This window comes from Aspergillus ruber, assembly GCF_000600275.1.
Source record: "Aspergillus ruber CBS 135680 unplaced genomic scaffold scaffold00028, whole genome shotgun sequence".
Lineage (NCBI taxonomy): Eukaryota > Fungi > Ascomycota > Eurotiomycetes > Eurotiales > Aspergillaceae > Aspergillus > Aspergillus ruber.
Genome location: NW_024467324.1, coordinates 212786 through 233093, shown reverse-complemented (window position 1 = coordinate 233093; position 20308 = coordinate 212786). Strand labels below are relative to the sequence as shown.

General features: G+C 49.7%; 9 protein-coding genes across 9 annotated transcripts; 4 read left to right on the top strand and 5 right to left on the bottom strand.

Moving 5' to 3' along the window:
• Window positions 1-73: 73 nt before the first annotated feature.
• EURHEDRAFT_380332 (mitochondrial 54S ribosomal protein mL59) lies at window positions 74-786 on the top strand (the record flags this gene model as incomplete). Its single annotated transcript, XM_040779282.1, has 2 exons — window positions 74-685; window positions 745-786. The coding sequence occupies 2 exons, from the start codon at window positions 74-76 to the stop codon at window positions 784-786; spliced, it is 654 nt and encodes a 217-aa protein (XP_040635931.1).
• Window positions 787-1047: 261 nt separating this feature from the next.
• Window positions 1048-3677, bottom strand: hxB (putative molybdenum cofactor sulfurase protein (HxB); the record flags this gene model as incomplete). The annotated part of the gene is made up of 2 exons (XM_040786595.1): window positions 1048-3503; window positions 3569-3677. The coding sequence occupies 2 exons, from the start codon at window positions 3675-3677 to the stop codon at window positions 1048-1050; spliced, it is 2565 nt and encodes an 854-aa protein (XP_040635930.1).
• Window positions 3678-3808: 131 nt separating this feature from the next.
• Window positions 3809-4721, top strand: EURHEDRAFT_199984 (uncharacterized protein). The gene has a single exon (XM_040777931.1). The coding sequence runs from the start codon at window positions 4017-4019 to the stop codon at window positions 4500-4502; it is 486 nt and encodes a 161-aa protein (XP_040635929.1). The 5' UTR covers window positions 3809-4016; the 3' UTR covers window positions 4503-4721.
• Window positions 4722-4894: 173 nt separating this feature from the next.
• Window positions 4895-6037, bottom strand: EURHEDRAFT_199070 (uncharacterized protein). The gene is made up of 2 exons (XM_040777930.1): window positions 5541-6037; window positions 4895-5486 (listed from the first exon to the last, which is right to left on the bottom strand). The coding sequence occupies exons 1-2, from the start codon at window positions 5613-5615 to the stop codon at window positions 4941-4943; spliced, it is 621 nt and encodes a 206-aa protein (XP_040635928.1). The 5' UTR covers window positions 5616-6037; the 3' UTR covers window positions 4895-4940.
• Window positions 6038-6223: 186 nt separating this feature from the next.
• On the bottom strand, window positions 6224-8308 carry EURHEDRAFT_415659 (phosphatase PAP2 family protein). Its single transcript, XM_040782756.1, has 2 exons — window positions 7752-8308; window positions 6224-7690 (listed from the first exon to the last, which is right to left on the bottom strand). Exons 1-2 carry the CDS (start codon window positions 7841-7843, stop codon window positions 6460-6462), a joined length of 1323 nt encoding a protein of 440 aa, XP_040635927.1. The 5' UTR covers window positions 7844-8308; the 3' UTR covers window positions 6224-6459.
• A 189-nt stretch (window positions 8309-8497) lies between these two features.
• On the bottom strand, window positions 8498-10241 carry EURHEDRAFT_463228 (putative GPI anchored cell wall protein; the record flags this gene model as incomplete). The annotated part of the gene is made up of 4 exons (XM_040784860.1): window positions 8498-9112; window positions 9326-9553; window positions 9617-9957; window positions 10010-10241. The coding sequence occupies 4 exons, from the start codon at window positions 10239-10241 to the stop codon at window positions 8498-8500; spliced, it is 1416 nt and encodes a 471-aa protein (XP_040635926.1).
• A 3277-nt stretch (window positions 10242-13518) lies between these two features.
• Window positions 13519-14568, bottom strand: EURHEDRAFT_415657 (uncharacterized protein). Its single transcript, XM_040782755.1, has one exon. The coding sequence runs from the start codon at window positions 14464-14466 to the stop codon at window positions 13603-13605; it is 864 nt and encodes a 287-aa protein (XP_040635925.1). The 5' UTR covers window positions 14467-14568; the 3' UTR covers window positions 13519-13602.
• Window positions 14569-14695: 127 nt separating this feature from the next.
• EURHEDRAFT_415656 (putative GTPase NOG2) lies at window positions 14696-17395 on the top strand. Its single transcript, XM_040782754.1, has 3 exons — window positions 14696-14891; window positions 14955-15708; window positions 16176-17395. The coding sequence occupies exons 1-3, from the start codon at window positions 14794-14796 to the stop codon at window positions 17013-17015; spliced, it is 1692 nt and encodes a 563-aa protein (XP_040635924.1). The 5' UTR covers window positions 14696-14793; the 3' UTR covers window positions 17016-17395.
• Window positions 17396-17508: 113 nt separating this feature from the next.
• On the top strand, window positions 17509-20121 carry EURHEDRAFT_485399 (protein kinase IKS1). The gene is made up of 2 exons (XM_040785551.1): window positions 17509-17672; window positions 17737-20121. Exons 1-2 carry the CDS (start codon window positions 17617-17619, stop codon window positions 19796-19798), a joined length of 2118 nt encoding a protein of 705 aa, XP_040635923.1. The 5' UTR covers window positions 17509-17616; the 3' UTR covers window positions 19799-20121.
• The last annotated feature ends 187 nt before the right edge of the window (window positions 20122-20308 follow it).

The window sequence follows — 20308 nt, the reverse complement described above, 5'->3', positions numbered from 1 at the left end:
ATACGGAACTCCGGACTCTTCAACCACCACCACCGCTGTCTTTTTACGGAAAATCGCTACAATCGCATTCATCATGGCTACCACCGGCCTGGTGAGCAACCTCCCCCAACGCCTTCGCAACTTCTTCGCCCGCTACCCACCCCAAATCTACTCCGCAGCGGTAGCACCACCACGCCCAACAACACAACCGCCCACCGACCAACAAACCACCGCAATTGCAACCACCCCTTCCCAACTCGAACACCTCCAATCCCAATCCCCCGAAACAACATCCCCATACACCCCCAATCGCGACGCCAAGGGCTACAAACGCCCAGACCCAAAACTCTTCTCCCCATCCCGCGCTCTCCTCAACAACAACGACCCCTCGCACCCAAACCCGTTCTTGCCGCAGAAGAACATCCGCACGGGAAAATGGATCGGACCTAAGATTGGCTTGCGCCGCCAGGCGGAGCTCGTCAAGATGGCAGTGAAGTATGAGGTGGAGGAATTGTTGCCAGTGGGGAGAAAGGCGACGGAGTTTAAGGAGACGAGAAGGGCGGAGAGGGGTGGGTTGGCGGTTAAGGGGACGGGTGTTGGGCAGAAGGTTAAGGGTCATAAGTGGGAGAGGACTATGGAGGCGAGGTTGGAGGATCGCAGAAAGGCTATGATGGAGATGCCAGAGATGATTCGGTTGTGGAAGCAGGTATGTTTTCTCCTTTGTTTTCTCCTGGAAAGGGCTCTGAGGCTAATATATGGTTATAGAGAGGACACGGTCGTGGCTGGAAGCAGTGGCCCAGACGGTAAAGGCCTTGGCCTTGGGGTTCTATCGGAATATCAGTCTGAATGGAGGTTTTTAGGTTTCAACTTGTTTGAAAGGGTTGGAGAGCTTTGTACGAATCTGTATGGTCTGGGCTAGGAGTTATTCGTTTACTTTTTTTTCATCTCACATATTGTACAAATAGATATGACAGAAAAATGCGCGCACGTTCATGCTATGTACCTGTATTGCAATATTATGTCCAATCAGTATACTTAACCAACTCATTCTGACGTAAGAGATACAAATCACTCATGTCCATCATAAACCGGAACAACCCTATCCCCAACCATAACCGTCGTTCTTTCCCCATCTCCATACCCCTCGCCCATATCACCTATCTCTCCATAAGACAAACAAACATGCCTCCCAAAATAAGTCTTCCCACCAATCTTCCTCGTCTTCGCCAGCGTCGATAACGGCTCATCCCCTTTCACCCCCGTCATCTGATCAATACAAACCATCTGACATCGCTGACAAGAACCTATCACATCGAAACGGAGCTGACCCGGTCCGATTCTCAGAGAGGACCAGTTATCCTCGATATACGGCTGTTCAACATTGCGGGGTTGAGAGACATCTTCTGCGACGACGATGTTGCTCCGGAAGACATCTGCTGCGACTGCTTTTCGGGGTTTGTTGGTTAGTGTGATGGGATTCCCGTGGGCGTCTTTTTTGGCGTTTGCTTTGATGGTTTCGTTGAGGTGGTTTACTGAGGAGCGGGAGATGAGGAGAATGGGGCTTTCGTTGGAGAGGAGGATCGGGTTTTTCTTTTCTGGTGTTGGTACGGCATCTGGGGGGTAAGAGCCCGGCATAATGAATTTCTTAAACGCTTGTTTCAAACTTGTACTGGAGAAGCGGCTCGACCTTGAGTATCGGTTGTTTGACGATTGAGGCGGGAAACGAGCGAGTGTGCATGGGACACCTAGGAAGTCGGAGAAGAAGGAAGATACTTCTGGCGAGGAATAGGCCTGCACAACTACCTGGTCTCCGCAGATGGTGGAGGATTTCTTCGCGCTTTGGCATAGTGATGTGCATACTAGATTTGTGTCGTCGCGGAAGAGGGAAATTTCCAGACTCTTTCGGCTAGATGAAACCATGCCTTCACAGGTTATTCGGAGGACGCAACGCTCGAGGTCGATGAAGGGCCGGATGAGGGCCATGCGCGGGTATTTCTTCTGGTTGAGCGTTGCGCCTGTGCCTTGGTGCACAAGACACCACTCTCGATCCCAGGCTAGGCCTTCACGTCTGATGTCCCAGCGTTTTCCATCCGGGACTTTGAAAGAACCGCAGCTCTTGATGGGGTATACCGAGAGACTTTCAACGTAAAAGCCGGTCTGCTGCGGTGGGCTAACACCAGGAACAGGGAATGGTACACTGATGTCGATAGCCTTCTCGACGTAAAACTCCTCAATGAACCCAACGATCGTGTCGATATCTTTCATATTCGTCATCGCGCCGAGGCTAACCCTCAGCATCCCAGTCGGTCGTCCATCCATGACATCGTGGTCATCGCCACAGCGCAGACCAGACGAATACTGACGGCGCAAATCAGTCCCAGTCCAGCCAAGACTATGTGCCGTGCCTCCAGGGTTACACAATGACCCAGATCGAATCTGAATGTCCTGCACGGTAGCAAGTCGTTCCACTTCAGTCTTTCCAACCCACCGGCCCTGACTGTTGCGCAGGTTGAAAGAAACGATTGGACCCTGCGTAGATGGGTCGTCGTAGTTCGATGCGGGCGACTTGTAGAATTGACAAACCCTCACGCCGTTCGGATGCGCTAGTGAGTACAAGCTGTTATAGAGTCGCTTTGCCAGAAATCGAGTATGAGAGGAGATATTCGACATGGTACCATAGAGCCGGCTATGGATGTCAAACGCAGAGTCCAGTGCGATGATGGAATGGAACGGGAGCGTCCCATCTTCCAAACGGTCATGGATTGAAGAGTCCTTCTCCGCATGCCACTGAATTCCTGCTGTAAGAACCATATCCACTGTACCGCCTCCAAAAAACCTGCGTTGTGAAAAGACACTACAGGCACTCTTTCGAACAATCAGCGCCCCGAGGTCAGGAAATCCAAAAATCTTGTAAAAACTGAGTGCCGTGAAGTCCGGCGCATTGGTTGAATCACTGAGATCAAGCGGCGCGGTCGAGACGAACGATGCTGCATCGAGAAGGGTATAGACATTTGCATCGCCTCCACTAGCTTTCCGTATCTCCTCGCACCATCGAAAAGGTAACCGCCGGCCATTCCCATTCGACTGCGCCGGGTACGCAAACAGTTTGGGCATCTTCGCTTGGACAGTACTCAACTCCGAGATCCATGTATCGACCTCTGAATCTGTAATGAAACATCTATTTCCCATATCCGCCAGCTCGCGCACACCAACCAGACTCGTATGCGCATCGAGATGATATCCATACCAGAAACCCTGAGGTGTCGAGTCCCTCAGCGAATCAGCAACAAGTTTAATAGCAGCCGTAGCATTTGCCACAAACACCAGATCGAACTCCTCCGGATCCGCATTAAAAAACCGCAGCGCACGCAGACGAACATCATCAATACGGTGCGTAGAAAGCTGAGACGAGGGCGACAGCGAATGAGGATTCCCGAATAGATTTGCCGTGAGATCGCGGGAGAAAGACTCGATCAACGACCTGGGATACAGCGTCGTGCCCGCATGGTCTAGATAGGTCGTATCTGCAGAGCCCAGGGTAAGCTAAGCATGCACTGGGGGTACAAAGAGATAAGGATAAGAGGCATACCCTTGAGCAAAGGATACTCCCGGTCCCGGATGACGTCGATATCCTCCGAATAGCCATGAACGTATTCTGCTGGGACATAGGCCCCTTTACCTCGTTCTTGATCTTCCATTATGTATATTCGAGATAGCCCTGTGCACTGTATGCTATGGAGTTTCTTCCCGGAGCTGACACGTCAGTTCTCAGTCATATATGCCCGAGGCCAAGGGAGCAAAGGGATGCATATATGTAAACGACCTACATGTAATCTTGGCAAGAAGTTAGCAACATCCCATTCAAAGAAAAGCACATAAAAAAGCGACTCAATAGATAGCAGACAGAAACTGATAAGACAAAAGTGGGAGAAATTAGTAGAGATCGGAGCTCACCGATAGTATCAACCAAGCTCTATCAATAGCAATAGCCTAGATCTTCTGGATATGAAGACTTGAGGACCAGACATGGCCTTTAAATGACTGTCCATAATACTCCGTCTGACTGTGATCGCGACGATGAGTTTTGGTTAGTTGGTAAGAGGCGAACTTCGAGGACGTTGGTTGGATCCAAGGGTGGTGGACCGAGGGATCTCCGCATGCCCAACCAATATTTCCATTTTTGGATGCGGGGAGATCATTCAGCCTCAACATCGATCAATAGTATATACAGAGGATCAATTGATCGAATACACCTCAACAGAATGAATTACAAGAAAAACTTGATTAACTTCAGGATCAAGATCGATACCACTCGCAGCAAGATCTATAGAACCAGAGGGGTTTCATCCCGGGAATTCCGTACAGAATTGCTTTTCTCAAGGCAATCACTAGTCAACGATAGCATGCTTATATTCTCTCGTTTCAGGATTTCTATTGGACCACTAGACGCTGTGGGTTCCTTAGGGCTATTCCTATCTAAACTGGTGGTGTGTTGGACGAGGCTGAGAACCCATGTACGCTGACAACGGCCATAGCCAATTTGTATGGCTATGTTTCTTTGTATCCTACAGCAATATCACATCCATCACACTCAGTGGAGCATAGCACATACTCTAGGATCTTCCATAGGACCGAGTTGGCGATGTAACCGTGATGCACCTGCATACGCAGCTGACCAGAGAAGAGCGCAGGGCCAGATCAAGCAGGAACAATCCGTGTGCATTCAGACAAGATTTCCGTTGTAATCCTGGACTATATTTGAAATATATTCCTCAACTCAGCCGTAACGACATAATAAATCATTGCTTCATTAGGATATTGGTGCGTGGACCCTGGTTTTCTCCGGTCTTTGTCCTCGTGTTCTCATGATCCCATGTCACACATATCATCAAAAACATTACCAATTAGCTTCATATCATAGATCCCGCATCTTAGCAGACCAAGTAAATGAACGTCACAGCCTAGACGACATAATGCGGTCTCCGACTCGAGCTCCTCGCCCGACTTCCATGTCCCCGTCGACTACTATGACTCCTGCGCCTCGACGACGATGAACCCCTCACTTCCTTCCTTGCCACCGGCCTAGGCTGACCCCTCCAAATCCACAGTGCCCAGAGCGCAGACCAGAAGAAGAAAATCACCTCCATGATCCCCATTGCAAAGCTCGCCTTCAGCATCGCACAGGTCTTGTTCAGATCATTCGCTAGCGGGTTCCCTGTTTGTGCGCCGTAGAGCCCGAACGGACCTAGGGAAACGTATTCGCCATCGCCGTGCCAGTTGCCGCAGTTGGCGTTAGCGATGAAGCGCAATTCGTAGACGCCGGCGATAAAGGCGCCGAAGAAGAGGAGGTCGACGAAGGAGACGAAGATTGCGGAGCGCTTTGTAGTAGCATGGCGGATCATCGTGTCGAAGCACCAGAAGACGGCAATGACACTGACGATGAAGAGGACGAGGATGTAGACTGGGGTGATTATGTTGGCTTTGAGGAAGCCGTCGATGAAGTAGGCCTGGTTGTGTTAGTATACCGTTCGGGATGGAAGGGATTGCTCCGGAGAAAGTACCAGCATTCCAATGATCGGAATCAAGAAGACGATCTCGACCAAGCGGTCGAAGATGAAAAACAAGGTCCCAATCATTTTGCTTCTGTGTGGTCCGTTGTCGAGTACCGTTTACCAGAAGAAGGGATGCAAGTGTCGATTGTGTCCGGAATGCAGTGAGAATATTCTATTGAAACTTCACCTCATCACGCGGCATGCGACATGCAAGATGCAGATTCGACAGTATTGTTGATGTCAAAATGTTCTGCAGTTGTACGGAGCGCTCTGTATAGCGACAGTGGCTGTTTATCTTATACACTGTACAACCAAAACAATACAACCACAATTGCACCGTGTAGAGAACAGGGACGAAAGGTACAGAGTAGGAAGAAGAAAAATGGAGTGATAGGCAGGTACCCCAGAAAGAAAAATCATTTACCAGATTAATACTCGTGTTGTTCTTTTTTCGATCAATTGAGGAGGCTGGGCGAGTGTCAGCTTGGCTGGTGGCTGGGCAACAAAACAACTGCTCCGGACAAAGGACAGCGAGACCCTGCCAATAATTGTGAGGCAACTAATGCATAACATTTTGTCTATTTGATTAATGTTGCCTGGTCGATTAAACTGTTAGAACCGAAGAACGGTGAGGCCGTTGGAGGTTGAAGGATTGCCCGAGACTACTCCGCATACGCCAAAGATCAGGATGGAGGAAAAAAAAAAGAGGTCCAATTCCTATTATACAAAATAAATCGCAACTGGGCAAATAGCAGATAGATTCCTCTCAGCCATGAAAAGCCGTGACAAAAAAAAAGGGCACTATAACCACCCAACATAATCATCGACATCGTAAAATGGGCATGTTCATAGCCAGTAAGCCCCAAAAACAAAGTAACCAAAACCAACACTGATTTTTCGCATCCCCGTCTTCACCGTCTTGACACCATCAAATTCGTCCGTTTCCAGAAGTCACAACACCCGGCGGCGAATGCAAGGCGCTAACGCCCGGCACCATCGGCGGCTCTGCCTGGCGATGATATGAAGTGTCAACCTCATACTGCGGAAACGGAGTGGTACTCAAGCCCGGGTTCTGCGTCCGCGTATAGCCATGCTGCATCTCGTACCCATCTGCGAGATCCTCGCTGCTAGATGACCAATCCCCATCATGCTCATGTGGGCGACGTTGGTAGAATGTATTATGGGTGTAAGGATTAACGGGAGTTGGAGTCGAGTATGCCGATGGCGTAGGGTAACGAGGGGGCTCTTGCGCAGGAGGCACGGTAAGGGACGCGTCGAGCCGCTCTTCAGCCGGATTTCGAAGAGCGGCAGTGCTCTCACGATATTCGGAAGGAGGTCGATTCGAGTCGTCGAATGGGTTAGCTGGCTCAACGCCCCATGTGCGAATCGGATACGCCCGTCCTTTCTTCCAAGGTTCGCTGAGCGAAGGGAAATACTGGCGGTAAGAAATAGACGCACAAATAATGCCCAGCACCGACCCCGTAATCACATCAAATGGATGATGTCTGGCGTCCATAATCCGCGTGACTGCGATAAGCATTGCACCCAAGGTGGGAACCATCACTAATAGTGACTTCCAAGCCTCCCCGCGATTATCCATAATATGCAACTTTCCCGACAACCACAGCGACAAGTAAAACAATCCCGCAAACGACGAGCTGCTATGTCCTGATGGCCATGACTTGAATCCATCCTTTAGAATTCCCGGATCGCCCGTGCAAATTGTATAGTTCGACAAACCAAACGGCTGAGGATCCTGCGTCACGTTCGGCTGGCACCGGTCGATAATATCCGGTCGCGGCTTACCACAGGCGTTTTTCAGCACCTGGGTGATCACAAATGCAAGACCTTGCGAGAGCAACAGGCCCAGGAAGCCGCAGTTGAACTCCCATAGTCGGTCCTTTAATCGGTATGGACCGGTCAGCTTTCTCTTCCCGGACACGGCGTTCCGCGGCTTATTGTGTGAGAACAGTCCATCGATGAACAGTGTGTAGACGGCAATGGTAACGAGGGGAATGATTCCAGCCAGGCACAGGGCCACGGGCATCGGAATCGTCTCGTGAACGGCATAGGGGTATTTCAGGGAGATGTTTTCGAGGGAGAACGGTTGATGAAACGGTTCGATGGAATCGAGAATGTAGAAGCCGGCGATACAGGCGCTGTAGTTATATATAGTCAGCTGGCCGGTTTTCACCAATTAAGTAGAACAGGAACACTCACACGAGAATTACATAGTCGAGAATATAAGAAATGATAACGCGAGGTCGTAACCGTCGCTTGGAAAAGGGCAGCTTGGAGGGAAGGCGGTCCATCGTATCTTATCCCCACCGATCGGAGAATAATCACCAGGAACAAGAATGCAGAATTATCTGTGCACAAATAGTGACATTGGTATACTCCGTACTCTGGAATAGAATAAAATAAGGATAACAATAGTCTGTCGATGAAAAGAGGGCGCTAATCATTAAATAAAAGATCCTGAGGCATACTAAGATTTGCCGGGGGTGGCTGAGTGAGAGGCCAAGAAACTGTGCCCTGGAGCCACGGCAGGGCCCAGGCTTATTATAGAAGGTTTATACTTGTTCATGCACCAAGCCAGGCAGCATAATTTATACAATGTTGGCCTGTCTAGCCGAAAGAACACTACTAATACTGTATTTGGAAGACGACAAAGCAATAAATTAAGGAAAGACATTGAGAAAGTAACATTATCAATAAACCGGGTACTATACATTCATAGACAGGTATGTCTCTGGAAAGCTATCTGTAGGCTTCTCCTTCCGTCTGCTAGTTTTTTCTTCTTTTTTGAGTGACATTAAAAAAGCGTATGTCCAAAATCAAATTTTAACCACATCCCATAATCAAGAAGGAAAGTCATGGAATTATCATAAGATCATCAATCAATACCCGGAAAAGTACAATGGGATCGATGCCCATTAAGGTTCGCCGTATGGTTGGCGATCACTTTAGCAGGTGGTGATGTAGAGACCGATGGGAGAGGGGTTGTAGTCCTCGAAGAAGTCGAGGTAGGTGCTGCCAGAGTTCTTCATCTCGTAGCTGACGGCCTCACCAGCGGGGCACGAGAAGGTCGAGATAACGTAGGAGTTGCCGGGAGCGACAGTGGTGACACCGTAGTCCTCCTTGACGCTAGGCATGTTGCTGTAGCTGGTGTCGGTGGTCACAGCCGACTCGAGAGAAGCGAAGTCGATCTTGCCGTCACCGCTGAAAGTGAAAGCAGAGGTCTCAAGGTCCTCCTGCTTGGGGAAGAGGAAGACAAGGCTGCAGGTCTTGTCGGCGTAAGACTGAGGGACGTCAAAGTTGTAAAGGGTTGTCTTGTCTGACGAGATGGTACCGTTGAAGGAGGTGCCGGGGGCGTTGTCGGGCGACGACGAGTCAACGGGGATGATCAGGTGAGGAGCAGTGTATTCGCCGTTGAGGTTAGTAGGGCAGCTGCCAGAGGCACTTCCGGAAGGCTGAGATCCAGTGGAGGTTCCCGAGGGCTGAGAGCTGGAGGCAGTACCAGAGGGCTGAGCAGACTCGGAAGGCTGAGAACCGCCAGGGACGCTAGCGGTACCAGAGGGCTGGGAGCCGCCAGGAACACCAGAAGTACCAGCAGGGCCAGAGGGTTGAGCGGACTCAGAAGGCTGAGATCCACCGGGAACACCAGGAGTAGTACCAGCAGGGCCAGAGGGCTGAGCGGACTCAGAGGGCTGGGATCCACCGGGAACACCAGGAGTAGTACCAGCAGGGCCAGAGGACTGAGCGGACTCAGAAGGCTGAGATCCACCAGGGACAACGGGAGTAGTGCCAGAGGGCTGAGAACCGCCAGGAACACCAGGAGTGCCAGAGGGCTGGGATCCACCGGGGACACCAGGGGTACCAGAAACGGTCTGAGATTGAGGGCCAGAGGGAGTCTCAACGGGAACACCAGGTGTGGTGCTGCAGTCGTAGGAAGTCACAGTGGTCCAGACAGTGGTCTTGGGCTTGGAAGAGCCAGGAGCCGAGGAGACGGGAATAACGACCTGGGAGCTGCTGCTAGAAACAGAGGCAGACTCGCTGGGGGCAGGAGCCGAGCCACTGGGGACAGGGGCCTCGCCGCTAGGCGAAGAACCAGCGGGGGTTGAAGCAGAGCCAACCGGAACCGAGCTGGTAGGTCTGGGAGCAGGCGAAGAGGGAGAGGCCGAAGAGCTGGGGCCAGAGCCAGAGCCAGAGCCGGATCCCGAGCAGGAGTCAGCAGCGAGGGTGACGTCCTGGCACTGGGTGACAGCGTCACTCTCCTCAGTGTAGACATTCAGGCCGTCGTTCTGACCAGTCTCACAAGCGACGAACTTGGTGTTGCCCTTGTATTCGAGCTGACCCTCAGAGTTGATGGAGAAGCCGGGAGTAGGGGTGGCACCCTCGTCACATTGGAACTGAGTGGTAGGAGCTGGATTAAGTCAGTAAAAGCCCATGATGGGACAGAAATGGAGAATACTCACGAGTCAGGATGCAGCCACGGCCGTTACCATCAGTGATGGCACCGTTGGAGTCGATGCAGTACTGAGCAGGGCTCAGGCTGTCATCACCAATACGGTTCTGACCGTCAGAAAGCTGGCCAAGAGTACCAGAAGCACCGCCAGAAGCGTTCAGGCTGAAGCAGCAGCTGTTGCTCCTGCCAACGAGGGCATTGGCACCGGCAGCAAAAGCCGCGACGGTAACGAAGTTCTTCATGGTCGGTAAGCGAATGAAATCAACACGTCCAGAGAGCGAATGAACTCTAGTAGAAGTGATGAACGAGAGATCAGTGTTGATTTGTTGTATTTAAAGGTTTGTATGAAGACAAAGAGTAAAATGTGAAAAAGAGGAGAGTGCAAGTATATTTATAATGCCGTGTGGATACAATCATGGACGTCATCCTGGGGCTACGGATACAAGCATAAAAAAAAAATAGAAACCACCGACAACATAAGACACATACTTTCCAGGCACTCAATAGTGTTCATGTTGGGTATAAGTCGACCATGGGAAGGAACAGTGGGTCAATTCCCCAGTCCACTGTCCTTTTCCTTTTATTCTTCGTCTACCGTGCATCTGGACTTTTGAACGCTGTGCTTGAACAAGTCAGAAGGCCTGTCAAATCCTCTTTCGGGTCTGGATGCCGTCGGAGGTGCGCGTTACTAGAATAGGAAAAAAACCATGAGGACGACGTCATACCAAACAATCCACTTCGGCTCTCTATATAGTAACAGTTGGGTCCATCGTGGAGTCAGTCCCACCACTGCAGGGTCGAGACAATTGCAATTGGCTAAGGGTCGACTGAGAAAAGCAATAAATAATGCATTTTGTGGACCGGAGAAAAGCGAACATAACAAGACATGGCTTTGCAAGTGGATTCTGGCAGGCCGATGGATCGTAAGCAGACGATCATTGGGTGCCCAGAGAGCAAGCCCTGTGGCAAGGTTATCTCCCATGGAACCGACACAAATTGTACAGGCATTGTTCGTTCGTTGTCTTTGAGAATAGGAAGCTGCCCATGGAACCGGCGTTGCTATCCATAGGTTTCAAGGTACAGTACTTCGTGGAATCGGCTAGACGGAGGCCGTATGTGTGCATGTCTTGTTTTCTGCAACAGACACCGGAAGACATTCGGTATTCGTACTCGTACGCCGTGGACCGTAGCAAGACGGGAAATCGGTAGAGATCGGTAAATGGATTACACATCGTGGTGGCCTAACTACTCTGTACAGTAACTATTTTGAGGGTTCTTATTTAGCATCACCCGGTTAATTGAGTATGAAGAAAAATTAACAAAAGAAGTACCTCGTCATCAGACCATCAGCCCGTTCACCTTCAATCATGATGAGCTCAGTCAAATAAGCCTTGGGCAAGGAATCAAATCCCTTCCAATCCGTAGATAGTACCACACGATCCTTCCTCCGCATCGACGATTTCATCCGCGGAGGAATTCATGGTGCCGTACATCCAGCCACTAGGCAATCGGAATTCCAACAACAACTGAGACCCTTTTCATCATCGTCATCATCATGACTTTTCGGAATAATGTCGAGGCTGTGTGTGCCAAGAAGGAGTAACAGAAAGGGCAATTCGGTGGCAAAGAATTCGGGCCAAGGAGAATGAACAGACGAAGAGAGAAACAAATGAGATGAAGCAGAGAACGTCCGACGTGGATCACTGACGCAGGTCATGCGGGTTGCATAACTAGCATAAATCTTAGTCATTTACTATGCATACAGCCACGTCACAAAACACAAAGATTCCGCGTACAAAAAAAAAAAAAAAAGCACAAGTACTTTGCATTCAGTGCAGTGGCCGTAGAAATTCCTCGTACTCCTGCTGCATATAATTGCTTGTTTTTGTCTCCCGTCTGTATAGAGTTGAGGGCTTTTTCGGCCGCATAATACTACGAAGTACGGGAGCACGGAGTACGATTCGTATGGTCGTACGTACCCATGGCCCTCTGTTTATGATCGATCCGATCTCGATCGAGTCTTTTTCTCGCTTTCCTTGGGTAGCTCTGGTGCTCGGTCCGATTCCTCGTTTACTGAAGGACTGGAACATGGGCACACCCAAAGTCCGGCTCGCGTGTCCGGGACAGGAACCGGGCAATGATATTGGCCATTTTTCTATTGTTGATTTCTGCTTAATCAATAACAGCCTCCACAGTCAGCTATTATAACCCACACCCTCTGTTTTGAACCAGGAAACCATCCAGGCACAGGGTGAACAGATATAGAAAATGCAGGCACAGCGTTTCCACTCGAGTATATTCCGGTGCCAGTTGAACGCTGGTTCAGTCACCTTGGGTAGCTCTGTTTAAACTTGGAATTCTGTGCTCCGTACCAGGAACCATTTGTCCGTGTACAGTCACGATGACATATTGTACAAACGGTAAAGCATAGGGCGAGAGGCATAATTCTATGAATTTAGAGCACACTTGAAAGCCACTGCATAAATTCTCCTATGTAATTACGCATTCTGAGATGTCTAGCACAGCTCAATACATTGGATACTACGAAGTACTTACAAAAGTTCAGGTTCATAGAGTTGATCACGGCGGTTACATATCCGCATGTTTAAACGCCTATCTATGGGGCGAGTTATGAGAACTCTACGGATTGCTGATGAAAGTAAATTGACAAGGCACGCTAATGTGCCAATCAAATACCTACTCCGGAGTAGTATGCACTTTTGAAATATCCTAATCGCGCTGACAACTACCTGAACCTACCTTAAACCAACTTTCTATTCATCACTCCGTAGCTTCGTGCAATTCGACAAGCAACACATCAAGAGGAATTATGCTCGTAGCATGCTTCATCAGAGCTCAAATCCAAACCATAGAACAGCCTCGACCGGCCTCGACAATGGAAACTTGCTCTCCATCTAAACATTCGGTGAACTCGGCTACGATTTTCCATCGTCAACGAATTAGTCTTTTGGCCATTTCATCTGCACCAACCGTCATATGATGTCCATTGAAGGTCAGGCGAGTTTTGACCTAACCTAGAACATTCTATGCCTTTTTCAGTAGCTTGAAGATCTTCAAAAAAAATATACAAAACATACGTGTACAAGTAATGTGCATACGGATATATCTTTCATCCGACAGCCTGTCGATTTTCGGTGGAAGCCGCAAGGCCCAATGCGCCAATCCTGCACATTCCTACAGAATACCCGGGGCTTGATTTTGCCACTGGATATATAGTGCAGAGCGTAGAGATAACCGTACATGAGATGAATCAGGTACTCAAGAGTCCTGCCCGATGGGACGGGGCGTGATCGGGGAATTGGTTGAATGCCCACTGTATGTATGTCTCATTCTGTGTCAAAGATGTAGAGCACGGTGTGCTTGTACGGACTACAGAATAGAATCTAACGACCCGTACAGACAGGGTGCTGTGAAACCAGCAGGACGGGGAAGACGTTGCACGTATTCCACACCAACTTGTGTTTACTTCCATTGTTGAATTTCCATAGCGGAGTGCATTGTCTCCATGGATTCATCGTACAAATCAAATAAAATTGTAGTTGCTAGTTGCTATAATACATAATACATTGACCATAACTCTCTTTACAGCTTTCCTCCAGTAAGCTCCTCGCCAAGCTTCTTGACTCGGTCCTGAATGGTATCCCACCGGGCAACCTCGTTCCTCCGGGAATCGTTGACAATAGACTGCACAGAGGTTGGTGAGCCCTTGTTCCAAATGTTCTCTCCCTGGAAGGTGTCGTTGGTGAACTCTGGGTTGTACCCATCCGGGAACACCCGCTCAATCTCCGCAGCCAGCTGCTCCTCTGTCGTGATGAATTTTCGCGCGTTCATGTACAGTGTCTGAAGCGCATCCTCTCGTTCAATTCTTTTCTGCGCGTTCAAAGTCTCCACCCGTGCTCGAGATCCCGCAAGACGCACTTCCCGATCTGGGTCCGGCAGCACCGCTGTCCGGCTAGGTTGCATACCCTGCACCACGGATGGACGAGTCAAACTCTCATCCAGTCGTTCCGGCTGTTGGAAGATTTCTTCTCGTCGTCTCTGCTTCTCCAGACTGCGCTCCATCATGCTGTTGTCGGTCCGTCTCTTACGCCTATGTAGTTCCTGGAGACCTTCCCGGAGGTTCTTTCTTCTCAAGTCGGCCATGCGCCGCTTCGATTCGATATACTCCGCATGAGGGTCTTTCGGGTCGATTGGGGTCTGGTGGGTGGGCAAAGGTGTTGCATCCAACATGTATTCCTTGGATGGCTTGTCTGTTCGGCGAGCGGGGAAGATTTCTCGAGGCACCGGAAGCGTACCCTTCACACGGGGTTTCGAAGGCAATTCAGGCTGGATAGTCCGCGGGACGTCAATGAAATTGGGAGACTCGGGCCCGACTCGCATGGAAGCGGACGAGGCAAAGCCACGGACTTGCGCACCGGCAGTCCGGCAGTTGCGGAGGAAGGACATGGTGTGCAAGATGAAGCTGAGCGTAGACACGACCAGTAGAAAGAAAATTCAATAATCAATGACCCCGCCCTCGCAATAAGGACGATGAGAATGCGGGCTCTTGCTGTCCACCGTCGGAAAAGCTCGAAGCGATTTTCTTGATGGTCCGTGCATCACCGCCCGCATGGCAGAAAAAAAAAATTTAGTTTTCCCTAAAACCTCACGGCAATTTCTCTCTTTCTTCCCTCTCTTTCGCTTTTCGCCAATTCTTTCTGGCCATTTGCCTTTTAATAATTATTTTGATAGACAGTGTTTTCTTGTCAGTGACAAGAGATAAACACAGTCACCATGGGTACAGGAAAGAAAGAAGCCACTCGTAAAGAGCGGCAGGGGAAGGTCGGAGATGGCATGGGAAATGTCAAGACCAAAGGTGAAAACTTCTACAGGTATGTTTTACCATTTTTATATGTGTATTATAGGAAGCTCTGACTGACTGCTGCACAATACAGAGATGCGAAGAAGGTGCGGACATTGAACATGTTCAACGATGGAAAGGCGAGGCATGACAAGTACGGAAATGTCACCCAAGCCGCTTCATATCAATCGAAAGATGCTCCCACGGCACGGATCGAGCCAAACCGTAAATGGTTCGGGAACACCAGAGTCATCTCGCAGGAGGCTTTGTCCTCCTTTCGTGAAGCGGTTGCGGAGCGTGCTTCCGATCCATACCAAGTTCTGCTGAAAACCAACAAGCTTCCCATGAGTCTGATCCGGGACACCCAAGGTGTCAATGGATTGAAGCAGCACGAGGCCAAGATGGCCATAGAGAGTGCGCCCTTCAATGACACTTTTGGTCCGAAGGCTCAGCGGAAGCGTGTTAAGTTGGGTGTGTCGTCTCTCGAAGACCTCGCTGATGAGACTGCAAAGGTGCAGGATGCCTACATCGAGAAGCAAGATCAATCGACGCACGAAGATGGCAGTGCTGCTGTCTCTGGTGATGTCCCTGTGATTGAAGACGATGGAACTGCGAACACAGCACCAACTGCCCGGGAGTCTGTCTTCTCCAAGGGACAGAGTAAGCGTATTTGGAACGAACTCTACAAGGTCATTGATTCCTCGGATGTTGTTCTTCATGTGCTTGATGCTCGTGATCCTGAAGGCACCCGTTGTAGAAGCATCGAGAAGTACATTCGCGAGGAAGCTCCCCACAAGCATTTGATCTTTGTGCTCAACAAATGTGACCTAGTACCTACAGGTGTTGCTGTAAGTATTGCTACCCGCTTATTTTCTTTCTTTCTTTCTTTTTTTCTTTTTTGTTTTTACGTTCTCGCGTTATGCCTTTCTCTATTGGCTCGTTGAGCCATGCCACCGCTAAGTCAGGACTTCTTCCAGCGACTATTTGTCGCGCTTTCGCACAATGGAGGCTTGTCTGTTACAGCTTTGGCAGATTGACACTGGTCCGCGCCGAACCTCTTTCTGAGGCTAGGCTGATTTGGCTTTCGTTTTGAAAGCTGGTCGTTAAGGACCAGGTAGTGCTTTGTTTTTGAGTTGAGGTCTGCTTCTGCCTTTGGCGGTTTACCGTAGCAGACCTCTTAGTAACATCTCACACATCCTTATCGTTCTTTTTTTTTTTTTTTTTTTTTTTTTTTCGTTTCTTTCTTTTCACACATTGCTTTTGACCATGCTTCTTGACATTTGCTGGTGGCTCAGTCGCTAACTTGATGCACCAGGCTGCTTGGGTACGACATCTCTCGAAAGATCATCCTACGCTTGCGTTCCATGCCTCGATCAACAACTCCTTCGGTAAAGGATCTTTGATCCAACTTCTCCGACAATTCTCATCTTTGCACTCCGATCGCAAGCAAGTTTCTGTAGGATTTATTGGATATCCGAACAGCGGAAAGTCTTCCATTATCAACACTTTACGGAAGAAGAAGGTGTGCACCGTTGCTCCTATCCCTGGTGAAACCAAGGTTTGGCAGTATATCACCTTGATGAGAAGGATTTACCTCATCGATTGCCCTGGTGTGGTCCCGCCCAACCAGAATGACACTGAAACGGATATTTTGCTTCGTGGTGTCGTTCGTGTGGAAAACGTCGAGAATCCGGAACAATACATCCCAGCCGTTCTCAAGAAGGTTCAGCCCAGGCATCTGGAGCGTACTTACGGTGTGAAGAACATTGAGGATCCAATCGAATTCTTGAGTGTACTTGCCCGTAAGGGAGGCAGGCTTCTCAAGGGAGGCGAACCTGACCTTGACGGTGTCGCCAAGATGGTCATTAATGACTTCCTCCGCGGAAAGATCCCTTGGTTCACTCCACCGCCGCATGGCTCTGGCCAAGAAAACGATGGCATTGACGGTCGCCAAGGCAAGCTCGGAGAGATGGGTCGGAAGCGAAAGCTTGATGAAGCCGGCGCTGAATCTGCCGATACCCCTGAGAAGCCTTCTAAAGAGCCCAAGTCTGCGGAGGGTGAGGATGATTTTGAAGGTTTCAGTGATGACGACTCCAACGACTCCATCGCAAACCTCGAAATTAGTGACGAAGAAAGCGGAGAGGAGAACGACTGAGGTGTTTTCACTCTTTTTCTTCCACTTTTGGAAATCGAAAACTATCTCGCCCGTCTCGTAGGGCCGACTTCCTGTCCCGTGATAGGGTTACTTACGCCGCTCGTCAGAGCGTATTCCATCGAACAAGCTTCGTTCTACAATCTATAACAGAATTGAGAGCTGCTTCGATATTAGCGCCGAAACGAATCAATTCGGCCTCCGACGTACCAATTGCCATTATGAATTGGCCGGACACTGGTCGACCATAGACCGACACTTTGCCTACAGCAGTCTGAACAGTGACTCTGTCTGTGCAAGATACTTTTAACATCCATATTAGATACCCACAATCCAGAATATTAAAGAAGATTCGTCTCTGATCTGTATGAGTTGTACTCTGCATTTTTCCGTCTTTGCCACATTCCATGCTCTGTAGTTGCCGCATTGGCGGGGTATCATTGGCCGTAGCTCACGTGGGGCGTATCCCAGCCTCTCGACATATCCACAGCCTCTCAAGACGTGCTCGAAAACGCCTTGTCGACAGTTGCTTTTAACAAGTCAATCCTATAATAATTGCCTATGCGGCGCAATGTCTCTGAGAGATGCGCATATCTAGCCAAAAATGGCGGAAGACGGCATGTCTATCGTTCCTTACGGGTCCAATCTTGACGTTGTGCTGTATGTCCTTCCACTTACAAACAAGCTTGTTTTCGTCTGATCTCTAACAATGGCTTCTCAACAGCCGGCACAATGATTCCGTCGTATGCCTCGACCGCGATTCCCAGGAGCTGGTACTCCGAAACGCAGCCCACGGTAGTGGCGGCCTGGAGCTAGCCGACCCCGACTGTCCCTATTGTCACCGACCCATGCGAGAAGACCAGCCAGGCCAAAGCAATCACCGCACGAGCCCAGGCGGCCAGCCGGAATTCGTCAATCCGGATTACTTCCGCATGCTCCATAACAGTTTACCCAATTCCGTCAATTCTTCGGGTTCCTCCCCACCTCGTCGACGTCTCTACCAACCGGCGCTTCCAGGCGTACCGACCGATCCGAATTACTCAGGAAAGACGTCGCAGTCGCAAGGGATCTCGTCGGGAGCATTCACGCAGGGATATTTTAAGAAGTTCTTCGTTGAAGAGTCTATACTGGGAAGAGGAGGGAAGGGTGTGGTGTTATTGGTGAAACATATGTTGGATGGTGTGTCGCTGGGATACTATGCGTGCAAACGGGTGCCCGTGGGAGATGACCACAAATGGCTTGAGAAGGTATTGGGTGAGGTGCAGCTGTTGCAGCATCTGTCACATCAGAACCTCGTGTCGTACCGGCATGTTTGGCTTGAAGATGCCAAAATGAGTACGTTTGGGCCCAGTGTACCGTGTGCGTTCATCTTGCAACAGTATTGCGATGGTGGAGACCTGCATAACTACATCTGTGGCTCCGTACAGACTTCTTCCACAACTCAGCAATTGAAGGAACGGATTAGGAGGAAAAGCAAGGGTGAACATGATGGCTCTGCAGGTCTTGTGGGGCCTCGAAAACTCCAATTTGATGAAATCTATTCCTTCTTTAAAGATATCACATCTGGAATCCGCTTCCTTCATGTGAACGGCTACATTCATCGTGACCTGAAGCCAAATAACTGCCTGCTCACTCAGACGACCGACGGATTACGGGTTCTGGTGAGCGATTTCGGCGAGGTGCAATCTCAGGATGCAATACGCAGGTCGACCGGGACGACAGGAACTATCTCGTATTGTGCACCTGAGGTCTTGCGACGTGAGTATCCGGATGGCCCGTTTGGGAACTTTACGTTCAAATCCGATATCTTCTCTCTGGGCATGATCCTTTACTTTTTGTGTTTTGCGGAGTTACCCTATACTAATGCGGATATCATCAACGAGGAACTGGAAGATCTCGACCAACTTCGCGAGGAAATAAGTGGATGGGCTGGGTTCGGAAGCGCGCAAAGGATGAGACCTGATCTACCGGACAGACTTTATACCTTCCTCGAGCGTTTGCTGTCTGTGGATCCCAACCGAAGACCTACTGCGGATGAAGTTTTGAGTGGCATTCAAGCCGGCGATAACTTTCGGTATAGAAGAGGCACCCCAGCAGGCCCGGATACTCCTTCGAATTCTCGAGTCCGACCTGTCGACAGTTCGAACGACATCCCATATCCACGCTCACCTCGCTCCCATAAGAAATCTCTCTCTCGGAGCAATCCACTCTCACTACGTCCGAGTACTCCTTATGACCCTCATGAATTTGATTCTAGCCCGGTACTTATGGCTGAGAACGTCAGGCCTGCAAGAAGGATCGAACTTAGTCCTGAACGAAACTTGATCGTTCGCCCAAGATACCAAAGTCCTACACCATCCGCATCACCAACCCGGAAAAGACATGACTCCCATAATCAAGAAGCTCCAGCGAACATAGAACCAGTCTCAAGCATGGAGCCAGTCCACCAAACACCACAGCTCCTCCCTCCTCCTAACCGGTCTGTTCTCTCTCCGCTAGTCGAGCGCCTCGGCCTCCGGGTTGACCGGCAGCTCCCATTACCGTTCCTTCAGCTAGCATTCTTTCTCCTAAAGTTGGTATCGGCCTTTCAACCTTGCATGCCCCTGGCTGTCAATCCTTGGGTATTTTATCCGTTGCTTGTCTTGGCTGCCGTGGGTCTACGGGCGCGCAGTATGATGCTTCAGATGATCATCCTTGGTGTCCATCTTCTCGTTGTCGGTCTTAGTACACGAACGAGGATGTTATGTGTATGGCATCATCCAAGTGAGGGGATTTTTGGTGATTGATCTCCCCTTCTATTTCCTCCTTTCTCTATGGGGTCGCTGTACATGACATACGTAGCTGTGAAAGGCATGGGAAGGTTGTATTTTATGCGCAAATTGCTTCTTCGAGGCTATAGTTATCGGCGTTTCATCGTGTTTTTGCATCCGCTTATGTGCGACGAGTATGACCATACGGGAAATGATGTACACTTATCAAATTCAATGATATGTTTTACCATTCAGCGCATATGTTTAGGCGAAAGTTGTGTACCTACATAAAGAAATATTGCAATCACCCAGCGAACTGCTATTGCAATTACCAGGAGCAATTCAACGTAGACCGTTCTCCTACTCCCAAGATCAGGCATGAAGGCCATACGTCCGTTGACGCATCAACTCCTTTTCTGCTTGTTCTTCCCTGCATATTATGCATCATGCATCATACATCATACATTATGCGCGAGCCTGAATCTGATGTAAAATGCTATGACTGCGGTGAATGCGACCTGCAAGCATGTGCCTGTCAGAACAGCT

Excerpts from the sequence above, each read along its gene's own strand:
- EURHEDRAFT_199984 (XM_040777931.1), top strand. The coding sequence starts at position 4,017 with ATGACTGTCCATAATACTCCGTCTGACTGTGATCGCGACGATGAGTTT.
- EURHEDRAFT_199070 (XM_040777930.1), bottom strand. The coding sequence starts at position 5,615 with ATGATTGGGACCTTGTTTTTCATCTTCGACCGCTTGGTCGAGATCGTC. Across the intron at positions 5,487-5,540 it reads TTCCGATCATTGGAATGCTG|GCCTACTTCATCGACGGCTT; the intron begins GTACTTTCTCCG and ends TAACACAACCAG.
- EURHEDRAFT_415659 (XM_040782756.1), bottom strand. The coding sequence starts at position 7,843 with ATGGACCGCCTTCCCTCCAAGCTGCCCTTTTCCAAGCGACGGTTACGA. Across the intron at positions 7,691-7,751 it reads CTCGACTATGTAATTCTCGT|CGCCTGTATCGCCGGCTTCT; the intron begins GTGAGTGTTCCT and ends ATATAACTACAG.
- EURHEDRAFT_415657 (XM_040782755.1), bottom strand. The coding sequence starts at position 14,466 with ATGTCCTTCCTCCGCAACTGCCGGACTGCCGGTGCGCAAGTCCGTGGC.
- EURHEDRAFT_415656 (XM_040782754.1), top strand. The coding sequence starts at position 14,794 with ATGGGTACAGGAAAGAAAGAAGCCACTCGTAAAGAGCGGCAGGGGAAG. Across the intron at positions 14,892-14,954 it reads AAAGGTGAAAACTTCTACAG|AGATGCGAAGAAGGTGCGGA; the intron begins GTATGTTTTACC and ends TGCACAATACAG. Across the intron at positions 15,709-16,175 it reads TAGTACCTACAGGTGTTGCT|GCTGCTTGGGTACGACATCT; the intron begins GTAAGTATTGCT and ends TTGATGCACCAG.
- EURHEDRAFT_485399 (XM_040785551.1), top strand. The coding sequence starts at position 17,617 with ATGGCGGAAGACGGCATGTCTATCGTTCCTTACGGGTCCAATCTTGAC. Across the intron at positions 17,673-17,736 it reads TCCAATCTTGACGTTGTGCT|CCGGCACAATGATTCCGTCG; the intron begins GTATGTCCTTCC and ends GCTTCTCAACAG.